This window comes from Danio rerio, chromosome 3 (genome assembly GCF_052040795.2).
Source record: "Danio rerio strain M-AB ecotype USA chromosome 3, GRCz13ab, whole genome shotgun sequence".
NCBI classification, from domain to species: Eukaryota; Metazoa; Chordata; class Actinopteri; order Cypriniformes; family Danionidae; genus Danio; species Danio rerio.
In genome coordinates, this window is record NC_141023.1 from 10,082,578 (window position 1) to 10,101,831 (window position 19,254).

At 41.0% G+C, this 19,254-nt stretch overlaps 2 protein-coding genes and 1 long non-coding RNA gene across 10 annotated transcripts in view; 1 reads left to right on the forward strand and 2 right to left on the reverse strand.

Annotated features, from left to right (window-relative positions):
- LOC141381140 (uncharacterized) overlaps positions 1 to 19,254 on the forward strand; it is a 686,936-nt gene that overhangs the window by 521,890 nt on the left and 145,792 nt on the right. The gene's annotated exons all lie outside the window — the stretch shown is intronic.
- si:ch211-190o19.1 overlaps positions 1 to 19,254 on the reverse strand; it is a 491,573-nt gene that overhangs the window by 91,665 nt on the left and 380,654 nt on the right. The window lies entirely within an intron of this gene.
- Positions 168 to 19,254, reverse strand: part of LOC141381138 (uncharacterized) — a 41,550-nt gene continuing 22,463 nt past the window's right edge. The window contains exons 11-18 of one of the 8 annotated variants that reach the window (XR_015480415.1): positions 18,298 to 18,402; positions 17,902 to 17,970; positions 10,785 to 10,896; positions 10,410 to 10,505; positions 5,312 to 5,410; positions 1,719 to 1,737; positions 1,143 to 1,188; positions 168 to 1,020 (exon numbers count right to left, since the gene is read on the reverse strand). Coding sequence is in view for 4 of the 8 variants with exons in the window: in XM_087243934.1 (XP_087100060.1) it covers positions 981 to 1,010; positions 1,143 to 1,188; positions 1,719 to 1,737; positions 5,312 to 5,410; positions 10,410 to 10,505; positions 10,785 to 10,832; positions 17,902 to 17,970; positions 18,298 to 18,402 (512 nt within the window). In the remaining 4 variants the exon portion in view is untranslated. Of the gene's footprint in view, positions 1,021 to 1,142; positions 1,189 to 1,718; positions 1,738 to 5,311; positions 5,411 to 10,409; positions 10,506 to 10,784; positions 11,001 to 17,647; positions 17,971 to 18,129; positions 18,403 to 19,254 lie in introns of all 8 variants that reach the window. The other 7 variants (XR_015480414.1, XR_015480413.1, XM_087243934.1 and 4 more) reach the window with 7 other exon arrangements.

The following is a 19,254-nucleotide window of genomic DNA, read 5'->3' on the forward strand; positions in this document are numbered from 1 at the left end:
AACCAGTTTCAGCACAGAGATTCAGCTCAAAGGACGAGGTGGTGTTGATCCATCAAGTGTTTTTTGCACTGAGGCACATTACATTATATCATGACTGAGTTAATCTTTTTACTAAAGTATTAATGTGGTCTAAAACTAAATTATGAACGGGATGAAATTAAAGACAATTATGAGAAATGTAACAGCTTTATTTTGAAGTTTAAAGTCTTCAAGACTATACAGTCAACATACTGAACTGATGCTCATTTAAAATATTTTATACATTTACTGCTGTTGCACAGATTTGGCAGACAGTTCTGATAAACTTCACTGTTCGCTAAAACAGTAAACAATATGTGGAGACATCAGAACTGAAAAACCAACACAAAACATGTTCAGTTTTCTAATTAAACACAAAGATTTATATAACATCTTTAAATGATAAAGTACACTCTGCACAATCTTTACTATATTTTTAAATAAACAAACAATTTTTGGGGGATTAATTGAATGTAAAGCAACTGATCTTTACATGAAGAAATCACATATAACACAATACAGATATCAACATTTGAAGTGGATCAACAACTTTAACCAAAGTTGTCCTAAAACTGTTCAACAAACATGCATTCTTGTCTTAAATCAAATTCTGAAAACCATTTGATCCACTTCAAATTGAGACAGCCAGAGAGAGATGCTTCCACTTGAAGACATGGAATGATCAGATCATGAGACATTAATTTTAGCTCATTTTAAATATTACACAAGTAAATTTTTAATATTAAACTAATCTAACTGCATAGACACTAAAGAACATGGTGAAACAATTCTTTAACTGTTCTGCCATTTGCTAGAATGGAAAATGTGATGAATAAATTATTTAGAACAATGTCATAATAAAATACATTAACATGAACAAAACATGACTACTGATCAATGATGCTGTAGCCTCAAAATTGGTCAAATTAAAGTCTCATTTCAGTCTCTGTGAAACAGCAGAATCAGGTATGGATGGTCTCCATTTCACAATTCTGTTGTGCTCTGTGTACAAAACAAAACATATTTATTAGTCATCAGCACAACTGTAACTCCACACTATTATGACAACCCTTACTGCATACTGCAGATCAGCTTATACAACATATATAATATTGCTGTGTTACCTCGTGTTGTGGTCTTTGGGAGGAGTCACTTCGACTATCTGTTGATCTGCATTGGAAAACGAAACTACAGATTTACACAGATACATATGCAGCTGAATGTGTTTTATGCATTTATACTACGAGGGCTGCTGAATGCTTAATTCTGATTGGCTGATGAACATGTTAGGTACATGTTGTTAAGGCACAGCTAAAGTAGTTCGGCAGGTTTTGAGTACATTAGAGCTCCACATCACTACGCTGAATGATTTTGGTTATTTCACAGATACAACAGTCAGAAATCACATCAAAACACAACTGAAGGCTTTCAAATGAGATGTGTGAGAAACTAATAAGCTAGTTTCGCTACACACAGAAGCAGTTTGAGGACAAAATTCTGAAATACAACACCTGAACAGTGTCTTCATTAGGTGTGTGAACAGTTGTAGAAGTGGAATAATTGACTGTTGAATTATTTGTAACTAATGCACACCCCATACTTGTCTCAGTTTTCCAATATTCAACAACCTGTTGTGAGTTGTATATGTATATGCATATAATCATACATGAAAGCTGCGTCAAGTAAAAATCTGAACTTACCCTGATGTAAGAATCCTCCCTAAAGTATGTGACAAGAGACAAGAGAGACAAAATAGTTAATAAAGAAGTAGTATATGTTAATAAGCAATTGGTCAAAGTTTGTTCATTTTCAAACCGCAATATGGAAACACTGATCTCTGCTCCAATATTTATTTATTTTATTTTTTAGGAGTTTAAATATAATGTCTAGATCAAGAGTACAGTATTTACAGTACATTACAGAGAAACAAATTAGCGACCCACCTTATACTTAATGCTAGATTAGCCGATGATCAAAATTATGGGCCCTATCATACATCCGACGCAATGTGACGCAAGACGCGACGCAATAGTTGTTTGCTAGTTTCAGCTTGGCGCAAGAGTCGTTTTGACGTTTTGCGCCACACTGTTTAAATAGCAAATGCATTTGCGCTCATATGTGCGCCCATAGACGTTCTGGTCTACAAAAGCAGGCATGTTTAGCGCGTTGCTATTTTGAGAAACTATAGTAGTCTGTTTTTTAGACCAGAATAAAGCCGGTCTATTGTCCAGCGCAGAGCGCGTCAGAAGTGCGCCTCGCTTACACACTGCATAATACACACAAGATGTAGAGCAATACGCAAATATCTTTACACATGAAAAAGAATTAAAACATTAAGGATATATATAGGATATAATAAGGATATATATAGGATATAAATATAAAGGATTAAAATATTACAATACATTATTTTCTAGCCTACATAAATTTAAAAACCACTGCCTTCATGCCTTCGTCATCCTGGGAGGCTTTTGTACAATGTTATTATTATTATAAGCAGTGTTATTTATTATATGCATTTTTATATTAGTTTTATTAAAAACAAGCTTAGATTTGTCCACCTGTCAGGTTTCAGACCATATGGGGCATAGCATGTGTTTTAGGATATAACTCAGGTTTTTGAACACTTCGTTATTATTGTTCATTTATTCGTTTGCTGGAAATTAGAACTGAATTTAGAAATAGTTTTGAAACAAATATTTGCGCTTAACAAACGAAATTAATTATTTATAGGCTGATTGATGATTGTGCGTAAAGGTTTCCCTATCCATGAGAGCAAAAGTGAAAGTAGATCATTTATCTCTCATTCTTGCGCTGTAGACAGGGCCGGTTTAACCAATGGGCCTTATAGGCACAGGCCCAGGGGCCCGTGCGCACTAGGGGCCCCTGCGAGGGGGGAGAAAAAAAGACAATTTCGGAGTGTCTTTTTTGGCTAAATGCAAATAGCGCATCTAGTTGGAATAAGCTATTCAGGGTTTACGCCCATCGATGCCTGATTGATAGAGACAACATGAGTAAAGAGCTGGTAATCATTACAGCTGCAGTGGCCAACATTGAAAGGCACAAAGCATCATCTTTTGATGCGATTAATCATAAACTCGGTTCGAATCCACCATCAGCTGAACTCGTGCTACTTTTTTTCTCCCCATTACATATCAGATTGGAAATATATTTATTTTTAACAGGAAGGAAACATTTTTTAAAAATAATGCAAATGTGATATAAAGTCACAAGTGTCTCGTGGGTATTTAATAATGTTTAGCCTTATTATTATAGGTGCCTCCCTCTCTGCAAAAACTATATTGCTCAGACAACTGTATTTCCTCTGAGCAAAAAAATCGCGATCACATATTAATATTATTATTATATTTAAACTGCCTTTTTTTCGTTAACTAAACAGAATGCTGTAATTGGTCAAGCGCTGAGCGGACTTTAGTGTAACGTTATATCTGTCATAGATCAAAAATGAGTGGACAAGTGGATTTAGCAAACGCGAGAGAAAGAGGAGAGGAGGCATCTTTATTGAGGCATTTTCCATACACACCATCTTTAAACAGACCCATGATCAGGAGAATGGGGGTACAGAAGAAGACGTTATGGTAACTTGATGAGTAGCTAGCATTAACACCAGGCTGAGGAGGCTAACGCCAGCGCAGCGCGGACTGGATTCATCGTGTTAGAGACAGACAGAAAAGAAGAGAGAGAGGGAGAGGGGGAGAGAGAGAGAGAGAGAGAGAGAGAGAGAGAGAGAGAGAGAGAGGCCCAGAAGAGGAGAGAGACGGGAGAGAAGAGGTATAGTGTGTGTGATTTCGGATACTTTTAGGTTTATAATCAAGTCTTCATCACGAGAAAAGTAGTGAAAATACAGGGAGAGGAGGAGACAGTAAATCAGTGTTTGTATTATTAAAGACTCAGATTCATAGAACTCAGATTCATAGAACTGTATTAGAGAAGCATTGTGCGTTATATGCCATGGCAATAATATGCTTTATAAGTTTGTAAAAGCAATACATTAAAATACCCTTAAAAAAATAAATAAATTAAAAAAAAAAAAAAATATATATATATATATATATATATATATATATATATATATATATATATATATATATATATATAGATATATAGTTTTATTATTACTTTTATTCAATGCTTTGAAAAATAAGTTAAATCTTTGTAGACTATAGATACATATGTACTATATATCATTTATTTAAATATGTGGGCAACAAATTATAGATTCATTTTATTTAAAAAATATTATATTATTCTTATTTTTTAAATTCAACTATAGGGGTGCAGCCAGGTAGGGGGCCTTACAAGACAATGTGCCCAGGGGCCCCTGAGTTCTTAATCCGGGCCTGGCTGTAGATGCTCTGTTTAACTGTTTTCTCTCTAGTGAAATTCTCAGTTTTTCCACTTACACTTACTTTGCGTCATGTAAATAGCGAATGCGCTTATGGCGCGACGCAGCTGGCTCTTAAAGGGAATGGGAGATGAGACTCTAATTGGTTTATTCTCAAAACACACCTATAATTCATTAAGAAAATAAACTCAACCCTTTTAGACCATGCGCCACGGCGCAAAGCGGATTTTTCCGTCCTTATATTAGCAAAAGCAGATTCTGACACGCCCTGAAAGCGTTTGCGCCCTGCGCTAGGCACTTTGCGCACGGACCGTCAAAATAGAGCCCTGAGTGTGTATCCTAATACTTTAATACATTAGTAGTTTGTGATGTTTTTTATATGAGTAACTGGCTTCAGACCACTTCTTGACTGAACATTCATAAAATTTCCACAGACCTTCATTATATTAAAATTATTAATATGATAAAACAATATTATCAGAATAGAGGTCACAAATAAATGAAGGTGAGAAAATTATGCCAAAATAATTTTAGGGGTGCAAACTAACAATATAGAAAACATCTTACAGAGGGACGATCTCGAAATTTAAGTTAAAGTCTCGTGTATTTAAATGCTCTCTGTTTATTGGTCTGTCTCCCTATTTTCTTAGATATTTCTTTTGATATTCATGTCTGCTGTGTGTCATGTACTGTAGTAAAAGCAAAAGTTTGTTTGTTTATTGCCAAATCAGCAATTTATAGCTGTTTTATGGCAAGATTCATAATTCAATAAGGGATGTTTAAAAATTTACTTTACAAATAATTTTAAATTAAACATATTGAATGTTTTTTTTCATGTTAATGAATGATAAATAAATTAACTGTTGTTAAAGCAATAACATCAACAAAAAAATGATTGAAAAGCAAAAGATATTAAAATATACTTACAGTAAGCATGCATTTGCAACAGCAGCCAATACAAGACAAAAGCAGATTCAAAAGGGAAGACGATGACTCTCAGATCCCCAATGGCACGCTCTCCATTTACTGAAATATTACAAATACAGAAGACTTATGAGAAACATGCATGCAGAATATTTCACAACACAATGGTAAATTATTTCATATGTACTGCATAATCTATAACCAATTTGTTCTGCTTATTTTCAGCATGGTTTTTACACAATCAGATCAAATGGTTGTTATTGTAAAAGATTGTTCGAGGTTACAGAAGTAACCCTTCGTTCCCCGAGGAGGGGAACGGAAGTGCCATCGAGTAGATTAATTGAATCCACGAAATGGAAGGATTCGGATCAGAAGCCGCTTGTCTGGAGAGTATTGAACGGGCCAATGAATGAAATTAATTGGCAGCGTAAGCTTGCGCAGGTGTGCTGCATCGGCAATTATCCCAGCATATAAGCACACCTGAAGCCAGCAGACGCTATCCTTTTAAGCTGACTTTTAAACAGCTAAGGGACAGTCATTGTGGCGACGGAGTATGGCACTTCCGTTCCCCTCCTCGGGGAACGAAGGGTTACTTCTGTAACCTCGAACTTCAGTGCCATAGAGTGGATTAATTGAATCCACGAAATGGGAGAAGTATGGAAAGCACCATAATGACTGCACCTTACCAACGCCCCCGATGAGGGGATTGTCAAGCAAGCGTGACGCACCCGCATCATGGGAGGCGCGGTCCTCCAACGTGTCCCTGGCCCTAATTTATCCTACTTCAACAGAAGTTTTACGGATTTAGATATATTTTTTGGGAAGTCGTGAGCATCTAGATAATTCTAGGAAAATACGACAGTACGTTGGGAAGCGTGCAATCCCGATAGGGAGGACGCTGCGGAGGCCATCCGTTACCCAAGGGGGGATAAATGGCAGAAATTACATATGGACTAGCCCTAAAAAGGGGGAGTACGCATAGCAAAAGAGTGGTTAGCGGAGAGGGAAGACACGGGTCCACCCAGGGGGGGGACTTAACCGTGGCGGAATAAGCATATGGGATCGCCTAGTGGGGATCACGCATAGCAGGCACCTATACCCAAAACGCGGGCTGACCAGCGGGCAGACCTACAACGTAGTGGGCAAGCAAGTGACTCCTCCGCTGAGTCAGTGCCGGGGGCCACGGAGGAATCTGCAGGGCTCACCTGACGGGGAACTTTACTGACAGATAAAAGGGCGCACGTATCTCCGTGTAAGGGAAAATGGCGCAGCAAGCGTGTCTCAACACCCTACCGAGTTGTCTCCTCAATCACCAAAGGGTTACCTAATACCCTTGAGGAAACCGGCTCCACTCGCAGATTGTAAAACCTTGCAAATGTGCCCAGCCCGCAGCTCTACAGATGTCTGTTAGAGAGGAGCCGCGTACACGCACCCAAGAGGATGCAACGCTCCGAGTGGAGTGCGCACGCACTCCCGGGGGACACGGCTGACCTCGACTCGAATAAGCAAGTGAAATGGCATCCACAATCCAGTGGGATAATCTTTGTTTCGATACGGCACTTCCCTGCTGCCGACCGCCATAACAGACAAAGAGCTGCTCAGATGATCTAAAATTCTGAGTACGGTCCACATAAATACGCAGAGCCTCCGGGGGCAGCGCTTGCAGGTTCACTACCTGATCTCTAAAGGGGGTGGTAGGAACCTTAGGCACATAACCCGGGCGGGGTCTCAGGATGACGTGAGAGTAATCCGGCCCGAATTCCAGGCACGAGTCACTGACCGAAAATGCCTCCAGATCCCCGACCCTCTTGATGGAGGCCAACGCAACCAGCAGAGCTGTCTTTAGGGACAGAAATCTTAGAGATACTGATTTGAGTGGCTCAAAGGGATCGGATCGCAAACTCGTGAGAATGAGGGCGAGATCCCAAGAGGGCATGAGAGGGGGGCGAGATGGATTAATTCACCTAGCACCCCTAAGGAACCAGATAATGAGGTTATGCTTTCCCACAGTGCCGCCAGCTACCGCGCTATGATAAGCGGAGATTGCGGCCACGTAAACCTTGAGAGTGGAAGGCGACAGCCTGCTGTCCAACTTCTCTTGAAGGAAAGAGAGCACAACACTAATCTGGCAATTTCGGGGGTCTTCTCCGTGAGAGACACACCATTCAGTGAATAGACTCCACTTCAGGGCTTAGGCGCGCCTCGTGGAGGGGGCTCTAGCCTGAGTGATGGTATTAACCACCGCAGTCGGTAGGTTACCTAAGTGTAAAATCAGCCAGTTGTCAAGATGATTGAGTATGCGGATGCCCGCGAGCCGAAGAAATTGCACCGCAGAAATTGGCGGTGGCGTGGAAGAATGGAGACATGGAAATACGCGTCCTTCAGGTCTATGGCTGCAAACCAATCCTGAGGACGAACGCATTGGAGAATGCGCCTCTGCGTGAGCATTCTGAACGGCAGCCTGTGCAGACAGCGGTTCAAAACGCGCAGATCTAGGATTGGCCGTGACCCACCGCTCTTTTTGGGTACGATGAAGTATGGGCTGTAAAACCCACTCTCCATCTCGGCTGGAGGAACCGGCTCGATTGCACCTTTCGCCAGGAGGGCAGCAATCTCCTCTTGCAAGACAGGGGCGGACAGGGGGTTGACCCTGGAGAAATACACGCCCTTGAACTTGGGGGGCCGTTTCGCGAACTGAATCGCGTAACCGAGTCTGATTGTTCGTATGAGCCACCGCGAGGGGCTGGCCCGCGCTAACCAGGCAGGCAGAGCCCTCGCTAATGGAGTCATCGCTACAATTGCTGACGTACCAGCGGTGGGGCAGTGCGGAGTGGGTGTGCTGATCCGGGAAGCACGAGGGTCCCACGGAAGAGCTGGAGGAGAGCGATTCGCTCTGGCTCCGCACCCTGACTCCGGAGAGGGGGCTGGAGGGCTGAGGGAAGGGAGACCGTCCCCCCAGCGCTCGTGAGCCACTGGCGAAGCACGTAGAATCTGCGAGCCGGAAGGCAGCACGTCCCGGACTGGCAGAACTCGTGCAGTCACATCCGGGGAAGGGGAAAAGTGCTCTTTTATTGATGTTTTGGTGGCACTGAAAAGTACCGTTGTTATCGGGGCCCCGCCCTCCAGCGGGGAAAGAGCAAGTTTCCTCTTCTCCGGATGGCCTGTCTCAGGGACGCTTCGCGGTCCGTTTACCGGACGTAACGGCGCCCTGGGCAGGGGGGGCTGCCTGCTTTCGAGGTGTACGCCACGCCCGCTTGGCCGGAGGGCTCATTGGCGGGCGCCCTCAGCGAGGAGCAGCGGAGGTGGATGGCTCGGCGGACGGAGCGGGCTTACGGCCACGCCGATAGATGACATTGCCCATCGCATCCGACTGCTCTTTCACCGCCTTGAATTCCTGGGTGAATTCACCGACGGTGTCGCCGAACAGGCCAGCCTGGGATATGGGCGAGTCAAGAAAGCGAACTTTGTCAACATCGCGCATATCGGCCAGGTTTAGCCAGAGGTGGCGTTCCTGAACCACAAGTGTGGACATCGTCCTCCCCAGCGCACACGCGGCGGACTTAGTAGTCCGAAGAGCATAGTCGGTCGCGGTGCGCAGCTCATGTAATAAGCTTGGGTTGGACCCGCCCTCGTGCAGCTCGGCCATCGCCTGCGCTTGGTAGCGCTGGTAGGTGGCCATCGCGTGCAAAGCAGAAGCAGCCTGGCCCGCAGCCTTATAAGCTCTGGCTCCGAGGGAGGCAGACAACCTACAGGCTTTGGATGGGAGGCGGGGCAAACCCCGCCACGTAGAGGCGCCGCGCGGACAAAGATTGACCGCGATAGCGCGCTCCACTGACGGGATCGCCTCATACCCCCTGGCAGCTCTGCCGTCAAGGGCGGTGAGGGCGGAGGTACACGCAGCACGGGCAGAGAAAAGTGCCCTCCAAGACTGCGTGAGCCTACTGTGCACTTCCGGGAAGAAGGGGACGAGAGGCTTTGAAGGCTTCGCCTTCTGGTCCTCTACGTAGCACCCATCTAGTCGGTCCGGCCGCGGAGCTGGGGGATAAACCATCTCCAACCCCACGGCCGAAGCAGCCCGGGAAAGCACGGCTAACATGTCCGCTTCAGGATCCGATTTGACAGCGCTCACCTGCCCGGAGGGGGCGAGCAGGTCCGGATCTTCGTCGGACAGTGAAAGCCCACCCTCCGATGCCGCGGAGGACATCTGATCTCCGGTGTCAGCGAGTGTGAGAGCTACCATCTGGTTAGACGGGTCACTCCCACTACCCGAAGCTTGGATGGAGCGCCGTGAGGAGCGAGAGGTCCACGAGCCCGTGGGCGGCGGATTATCTCCCGCTGGAACCCTCAGATCTGCCCGAGCGCCCGCTGCTTTTTTAGAACAGGAGGCAACTGGGGTGACTCGCTCTCTTACGAAAGTTAGCCGCGATCTTAGCAGTGCAACGGTCATGGCATCGCAATGACGACATGAACCGCCCGCGAGCACCACATTAACATGCTGGACCCCCAAACATGTAATGCAGTGATCGTGTCCATCATCCGGAGCCAGGAAACCCCCGCATCCAGAAACGCACAGTCGGAGCGCCATCCTGAAAAGGACGTGCTTCACGACTGTGTTGCTCTTTTAGGAAAGTTTGCAACAATACGCACCGCTCTGGAGGACCGGACCTAAAGAACCGCAGGCAAGGGAGTAACCCAGCTCGACCGTCTGCCACCACGAAGACCCACTCTGGACCGGGAGACACACTCGTTCGCTCTGAAGTGCTGATCAGCAAGAGGAACCCTCATCGACTCACTCAGAAAGGATCTGAAGCGAAAAGGATAGCGTCTGCTGGCTTCAGGTGTGCTTATATGCTGGAATAATTGCCGATGCAGCACACCTGCGCAAGCTTACGCTGCCAATTAATTTCATTCATTGGCCCGTTCAATACTCTCCAGACAAGCGGCTTCTGATCCGAATCCTCCCATTTCGTGGATTCAATTAATTCACTCTATGGCACTGAAGTTCCCCAACCGAAGAGGAACAGTAATATACCTATTAATGCTATAAAAATGTAAACACACACAATCATATTATCATTTATAAAACATAATATTGACTCACGTGCTTTCAGGATGAGTTCTGCTGCCAGTGAAACAGAGCTCAACAAAACAATACCAACAGCTCCAAACATGTACATGACCTCATTACAGAGACACACTGAAACAGACACACAAAGACAAAATGATTAAATAGCTTCACTTATTACACAGATCTTTTCTCTTTACAGTTCTATCAAACTGGCTTTATGCTATATAGAGTTAATACTGTATAGTCAAGTAAGTGGATCAAATGTTTTTTTTTTTCTTTCTTTCTTTCTTTCTTTTTAATTTGTCCTTAAACTATTGAACATCCATTCTTGTCTTGGGGAAAAAAAATGGTCTGATCCACTTGAAACATTGACATGAATAAATTTTTGATCAATAAATAATTACGTGCCTGATTCTTGTTCACTCGTCTGTCGTTGTTTCTCTAGAAGTTCTTTTGCTGTTAAAATAGAACTCAGACAGATGAGCAGAAAATAAGCCTTTATTGTGGGATCTTTTCTATTCTAGTATGAGAAAAAGACAAACAACTTGTGAAAAAATAACAACAACAGCAACAAAAATAATAATAAATAAAGATGCCCTAGACCAGGGGTGTCAAAACTTGATCCTGGAGGGCCAGTGTCCTGGAGAGTTTAGCTCCAACCCCAATTAAACACAGTTGAACCAGCTAATCAAGCTCTTACTATATACATGCTGTGTCCCAGTTCGCATACTTATACTACGCCCTAAAAGTATGTACTTTTTTGTGAAGGAAAAATATATACTTTTGAGTGTGTAACAGAAGAGTATGCGATTTTGGGACACACTACTTTCGCATTAACAGATTGTTATGTATCTTCACCCCAGGTCTTTGGATAATTCTGCATTCGAATGTTAATGTCCAAACACGTGTTTATACAAGTTCAGCATTGTTGTTGCAGATGAAATTTAACATGGAAAAACATGATTTAATATTTTATAGTTGGCTAGATATTAATAAACAGTCATACACACAACTTTACTGAAGCCTCTTGACGGTTGGTCTTGCGCGTCCATAAATATTGCAATATCTATCTATTTGATGAAATTCAGGCCTAAAACTGTATGACAACATTTTAGACGACTTTTCTAGAGCCTACACCTAACCAGTCAGTCAGATTCTGGAGTGCTTTACAGGTCTAAAGAAAAATATAACGATTTTAAGTAAAACAAATACATTTATAGAGATGGTATATAAGTATATAATTTCGCTCATCTGGGAAATGGAGGCCAAGTGAATGGTTTGTGAGCACAATTAAGTGCACACAGCATGCCATATCATCTGATGAAGTGTAGGAAATAATTTCAAAAGGCGACTGACTGTGTAAAGCCATATAGAACAAAACAAAAATATTATGTATCAGCTAAGGTAAAGTAACGAAGACCAGCGAGATCTAGCTGTCACACAAGTGGCCACACCCTTAATTATGCAAACTTAATATAGCCTAATATAAAGGAAACGGATGAGTTGATGAAATTGATGAAATTCGCCCCCCTTACATGTAGGGTAATGTTAGCTATATGAACCAACAGCGTTCTTTGTACCAGGCTGTAAACACCTTTTTACTGCTGTAAAGTTGGCCATTTTAACAGTGGGGTCAACAGAAATCTGCTCAGGACTAGCGGAATTTCCATGAAATGCAGTTTAGGTTACCTCCGCATTTGCTTCACAAGGGAGAGTGGGAGGTTGGTTGCTGCTTGGCAGAAGCATATATATATGAAGGCGAGAAACAAAGAATGGACCTTCTGCTTGGTGCAGATCACAAAGCTTCATCGTTGCAGCTGATGCTGTTGTTCCGAGGGTCTCTTATCTCTTGCCCCAGATTATTTATTAATTTTCTTTTAGGCTCAGTCCCTTGATTAATCTGGGGTTGCCACAGAGGAATGAACGGCCAACTTATCCAGCATATGTTTTACACGGTGGATGCCCTTCTAGCTGCAGCCCATCACTGGTAATGTCCCAGATTAGTTGTTGCATTAGTGTGGTGTGATTTCGTTAGCTGACAAATCTTTGTTTCTTTTTTTTGCCATATTTCATTTAAGCCTGTTGTTACAGTCACCAGTGATAGCCCATGCAGATCACTAGCAGACTACAAATCTGCCATTTATGGACTACATATTCAGTCATGCACCACATATATATATACACAGAAACACACACACAACCAATTCCTGTTCCTGTCTGATTACATTCCCACACCTGTCGAATCATTATTGACTTATTACATGGACTATGAAAACAGCTCAAACACACACATTGTTGCTGGGTCTTGGTAATTGTTTATGTGACATTACAACATGTTTTCCTTGCCTTCAGTGTTTTTGAACCCTTGCTTTGTTTTGTTTGTATTACGTTGCCTGCTGCCTGCCTTCTGACCAATCGCCTGTTACTTTGACTATGATTCAAGATTGCCTCTATACATCTGTTTGCTCCCGTATTGACTGTTGCTTGCCTGACCATTCCATTTAATAAACCCTGCATTTGGATCCACACTGCCGGTTGACAGCGTCATTTCACTGTTACACCTGTTTGCTTTGTTTTTAATTATATTAAAACTATACATTATTTTTGGATAATTAAAGCTGTAGGTTGGGATTCACCATTTACTTTAAAATCCTATTTTCTCCTGGTTTGTGGCAGTGAGGGAGAAAGGGAAGTTGTTGTAATTTTATTTGGAGTTCTTTATTTTATCAGGTAAGTTAGGATTTTCTTTCCGCAAATTAGTTGTGTCTTCATTTTTTTAGCCTGGATTCCATTCCGAAGAGATGCTTCCGAGATCTTTATTTTAAAAAATAAACATTGTTGTTTCTTGATAAATACTGGTTGTGGCTATTGTAAGCTGGGACAGGAGAAGAGAAAAATTTATGTAGTTTATTTACACTTATCACACGTGCTTGTAGTCAAATTCATGTCCAACACGCAATGTATTGTGGGCAATATCAGCGGTTAGAATATGGATGGTTTTACACTTCAAATTTTTACCGTAAATAGTAAACCATCCAGGAACATTTGGCATACACTTTTGAACATACTACAATTTAAGTAACACTTATTCTATTTTCAAATACTATATAGGATGGATAGTATGTGAATTGGCACGCAGCAACAGTTCCCTGAGTGGCTGCATTATAATGTGCTCTTTCTTTAGAATGCTGTGTTCACACCAGATGTGGAAAAAGCATCAAGCACGAGTGATTTACATGTTCAGTCAATGCAAAGGCATGAATAGATATCCTGCAGTGCAAAACATGCGAATGGTGCTGCGTGAATGACACGTTTTGTGCGTTTGACAAGTTAACCAATCAGGAGCTTGCCCTTGTGGGGGTGTAATTATGACGTAGCGCTTGTTGTTAACAACCAGGGGAAAATCCTCCAGCCAACACAGACAACAGTTCATCAAACTGGGCTTGACTCAGTCAGAAGTACCGCTAAAAGCCTCCATCAGGTATAGTTTCTGAAGGAGTTTATGAGCTCACAAAGCTGGATCTAGTGGTATCAGACACGGCTCCAATAAATCAATGCTGTTTTTCAGCCTTCCTAGAGTACATAAACAAAGCTATTCTCTCAATAAAATCCATGTTAGCCATTTAGCACTGAAGTTAGAGTCACCAGGCAGACAGAAACCCTGCCTATGACGTGAATCCACGTCTGTTCTGAAGAGAATTTGATGTGCAAATGAAGCGGATTTTGACGCTGGAATGAAGTGAGTAATTAAAAATGTTTATGAGTCTATTTATGAGCAAATAGCGCAATTTATCCGCGCATTCTGCGTCTGGTGTGAACACAGCAAAGAGAAGATCATGCCATTCAGTTTCTAGAGAAAGCTAGATAATGTCATGATTTTCAGGCCCAAATATGTAGTGTAGCAGTATTGAGATGTGTAAAATTACTGAAACTAAATTAACTGAAACTAAAAAAATAGGCTATGCAGAAGTTTGGGCACCCTCTCTTTTGTGTGGATTTCAAAGCCTGTAGCTATTTAATGCTGATTGATTACAACACAAAATTTATTTGAGTGACTCAGTGAACCTTAACAATCCTAACACAGGTACAACAATCATGAAAAAGGATATTTAATATAGCTGATTACTAGTTATGCTTGTCCTTATTGTGAACCTGAAAGTAGCAACATGGGAAACTCAAAAGAACACTCTAATGACTTAAAAACTAATTCACCAACATGAATTTTGAGAAAGATGTAAAAACATGAACAGCTCTTGTGAAGGAAAGATGTGCTAGACCAAGAAAAATATCTGAAAGGCAAAGGTGAAGAATGGTTAGAATCAGGGCTGGACTGGGGCAAAAAATCGGCCCTGGCATTTTGGGCCAGAGCGGCCCACTAAATTCAATCAAAATGCTATCTATCTATGCACGTCCAATATTTTTATCAACTCATATTCTATAAAACACAAAAGCCATATATATGAAATAAATAAATAAATACAAACTTTAATCTCAATTTAATTTCTGTATACTGTCCATAAAGATATTTGTTGAGTTCTAAAAAATACACTATTCATTCATTTATTTTTCTTCGCATAAGTCCCTTATTTATCAGGGGTTGCCACAGTGGAATGAACTGCCAACTATTTCAGCATGTTTTATGCAGCAGATGCCTTTCTAGCCACGACCCAATATTGGAAATCACCCATACACACTCATTCACACACACTCATACACTACAGCCAACTTAGCTTATTCAACACACTATTCACTCAGCCTATATTCAATAATAAACATAACAAAAACTGCCTGCTAATGCATGGGTAAATCTTCAAATGGAACAGTGTTACATTTGAACCTCTTTCACCTCATCCTGCTTGCTGTTTCACTATCTAAACAGTGAAAACATAATATAAGTCAAATTTGTTTCATTTTGATATTATGATTAACAGACACCAAACAGCCTCGTGTAGCTGCATATTTATATGAGCATCATCTTCACTCTGCATATTTATAACAAAACAGGGCTTAAATATAACTGCCTCCTGTCATTTCCATTGAAAAGAATGAACTTTACCCTGTCTCTTTTGCAGAATATCAGTTTTAATAACCAATAATGGCCATTATACGTACATATACGTATCACATACATTAAATTTAAACGATAAAGGTAATCAATCAGTCAATGTGCAGAATCAGTGTATGTGGTTACATAAATTGATATATTATTAGCTTATCTTTGCACTCAGCCAAAACAGTTAACTGAGAACAAGTGATTCAAAAGACATAAGAATTGTTAGATAGAGACAACAAGATGAATTCAATATCACGTTTAACAACTATAGTGAGATGAGATCATCCAGCAGATGAACTGTCTGTCTGACATGCACTATACTCTCACCTGGGGTTTATGCTCACCCGCTGAACTACTGGCTGCAGCTCTGGGCAGAGAGTGTGCATGTGTGTGGTCACGTGATTTGCGTTTTTAGCCGTGTACGAGAATGAACAGAGAACTTTTCAGACTAAATGAAACGCCAGTGTATTTCCCGCGATTTCTCTGCTCCTCCCTTGCGTTTCTCTCGACTATTTTGACAAATACACACAGACGACGCACGCTCACACGGAGTACAAAATAGGAGTTTGTGATGGGGCCAGCCCAATGTCAATACCGAAAAGAGCCAATGGGCTGCAGAGTGTCACATGGGCCGGCCCGGTCTGTCTGTCCAGGAAAAAAAGCATCTACTTTAAGAGAGTCACAAATCACAGCAGCGTCAATCAATAAGGCAGAAAAAAAAAAACGATAGGCTGCTAAGCCTTTTATGGGCCGATCCGATCATAAGACGATGATCAGCCCGGCCCAAAAAGTACTTTGGCCCACCGGAAAGTGCCCGGTCTGCAAGATGGCCAGTCCGCCCCTGGTTAGAATAGTCACAGATAAACTACAGACCACCTCCAAAGAGCTCCAGGAACATCTTGCTGCTAATAATTGTTCCACAGTTCAATGCACTCTTCACAAAGAACAGTTCAATGGAAGGTGATGCAGAAAAAGGCTTTTCTGCATTCTGCAAACAAGAAGAGTCTTTTGGGTATACAAATGCTCATCTGGACAAGCCTGAATCATTTTGGAAAAACATACTGTGGAGAGATGCCACACGCATAGACACTTTGCATGGCAAAAAAAGGAAAGCATTCCAGGTGAAGAATCTGCTCCCTACTGTAAAATATGGTGGAGGATCCATCACTCTGTGGGGATGTGTGGCAAGCACAGGTACTGGAAACCTTGTCAGAGTTAAAGATAGCATGGATTCCATCCAGTATCCACAGATTCTGAAGAACAATGTTGAGGAATCAGTCAAGAGGCTGAAGTTATGGCATGGTTTGACGTTCAGCAGGACAATGACCCAAAGCACAGTTCCAGATTTACTGTACCAAGAAATTCATGCTCAGACATGAGACGATGTTCTAAAATGGTAATCTCAGTCCCCAGACTTGGACATCTTCGAAAATCTATAGATTGATTTTTAAAAAAGCTGTTCATGATCTTTTTATGCAAGGAAGAATGAATTTTGCAAGTAAGAATGGCCCAAAATGCCTGCAGCAAGAATTCAGGGACTTATCACTGACTATTGACCTTATTCTAAAATGCGGAAGTGCGCCTGTTTTCGCGATTGTCTTAGAACTTCCGATTCAGTCGCCTATGGGAGAAATGACAAGGAATAATAAACGGCAGAAAATGGCCAAACTACTTGCTCAACAAACAATTGTTTGCATGACTACACAAACCAAGTAGCATATTATAATAAGAAAATATTAAATTGCAACATCAAGCAGCGTAACGAGCAGTTCTTAACGTCAAGAAATGAATGGAAGTGAATGTGACCGGAAGTCGCGAGACAAAAAAGATTCAAATGGCAGCGCCCACTCATCAGCTGAGAATAAGGTGAATAGGAAGCGTTTACAGACTGTTATTTTAGCAAACGGTGACTCTATAAAAAATTGATGTCATTATTCTGTTGGAGTGGCCAAATTATTGCACCTGTCTGTTTTTGTTATGACTTAAATTGCATAGCATCTGTTGATTAAATAAATGTTATGTCAAAAATTAAACGTTGCGTTTTCTCTATATATTCAAATGAATTTACTGATTTGAAGGCCAGCAGGCTATGGCTTGCAATTATGAAAATTATCAGGGGTGGCCAAACTTTTGCATAAGGCTGTATACTAGAAACTTTCTGGCAGATGTGTTGAAGCAAGATGGAGCTAAACTCAGCAGGTCACTGGCCCTCCAGGACCAAGTTTGGACACCCCTGCCCAAGACAATATTTTACCAATTGATTAGTAGTAAATGAATTAATGTCCAAAAATGTCAATTTTACCAGAATCAGCCCAGAACAAGACAATGTAATGTGCAAAATGAAGTCATTAATATAGTATAAACCAAACATGCAGGTCAAACCAACAACATTTTGTGTGGTAAAGTTTAGTTTCATAAATTTAATGTGTACTGCTATTTGGAAAAGCATTGTAAATCAGCGATGGAAGATACCTCGCACAAAGATTGCGATAATCTTCAGAACTTCATGAAATGAAATGACACAGATCCACCCCAAGCGCTCTGTCAATTAAAAACAGCACTTTTTAAACTGCATAACGTGTCTAATAAACAGATGACTAGAAGCTATTATTATCACTAAACTCACTGTGTTCCGATTAAATCTATAAAATGTTATTAAATATTACACATTAATCATTGTTCCAGCTCAACAATCCTAACTTGAATTTTCCAACAAAAAGATCTTGCATTAAAAAAAGAAAAATAATACAAACCATGCTTTATCTGTTTAAATGTATTAATAAAAAGAAAGACAGAATAAAAGAAAGAAAAAAAAAGAAAGAAAAAAAATTAATTGTACAAAATAATTTAAAAATTAAATCAACAGACCTTTATCCCCTTCCAATAGAGCCAGATGAACATACATCAATAGGATGATATCCAGAATTAATATTGTCATTATCCCCAATACTGCAATCCATGCTTTGCAGTGACCTGACAATGAAAAGATGATTATAAACATTCATTACATTTCACAAGTCACAAACTAAAACTGATCTCAGATCTGATGCAGATCAATTCACTGTCATCAGCAGCATGAAATTAAAATTGACCCTAAAAACATGTTTTTTAACCAACTGTGATCAATTTGCCCTTCTGTTAATTTATTAATTTTTCCCTTAAAGCTGAAAACTGAACATTCTGTCATTTACCCACCCTTCTTAATAAAAAACAAATAGCATAAAGCCAATTCAACATGTATTCAACATAAGAAAGAAATTCTAAAAAGTTTATAACAAGTAATGAGTGAGTAAATGATGACAGTTTTTAGTTTTGGGTGAACTATCCCTTTAAATCAAAGAGTTTTAACTTCCATTCTTTATGATAACATTACAACAAATTTTCCAAAGCCAATAACCAAATTTATAATTTTACAGGTTTTTTTTAGCCTCAATCCACCAATGCAGTCTAAAACACACATCTTGCAATGTTGTCATTTCCAACAGTATCTACTTTTTATTGTTTGTGACTTTAGCTTTTAAATCATTGGTTGAAGTACTTTAAAAAAAACTGCAACAATTTAACCGCTAATAACTATTCTGGCTATTTTGACACAATACTTTTTGCAATTACGATCATTTATAAATATGTAAAGTGCACCGTCATTTATCTGAATGAAGGCATTTATGAATGCATCTGTCATTCCCCATTCAGGAAAAGCAGATGATCTGCTCAGAATAGCCTTAAAAAGTATTGGTCCCGCAACAGTGATGCATAATCTGCACCAAACCGGAACTGATGGAGGTCCTCAACAAGATTTGATCACCTGATCTCAAAAGGTGAAAA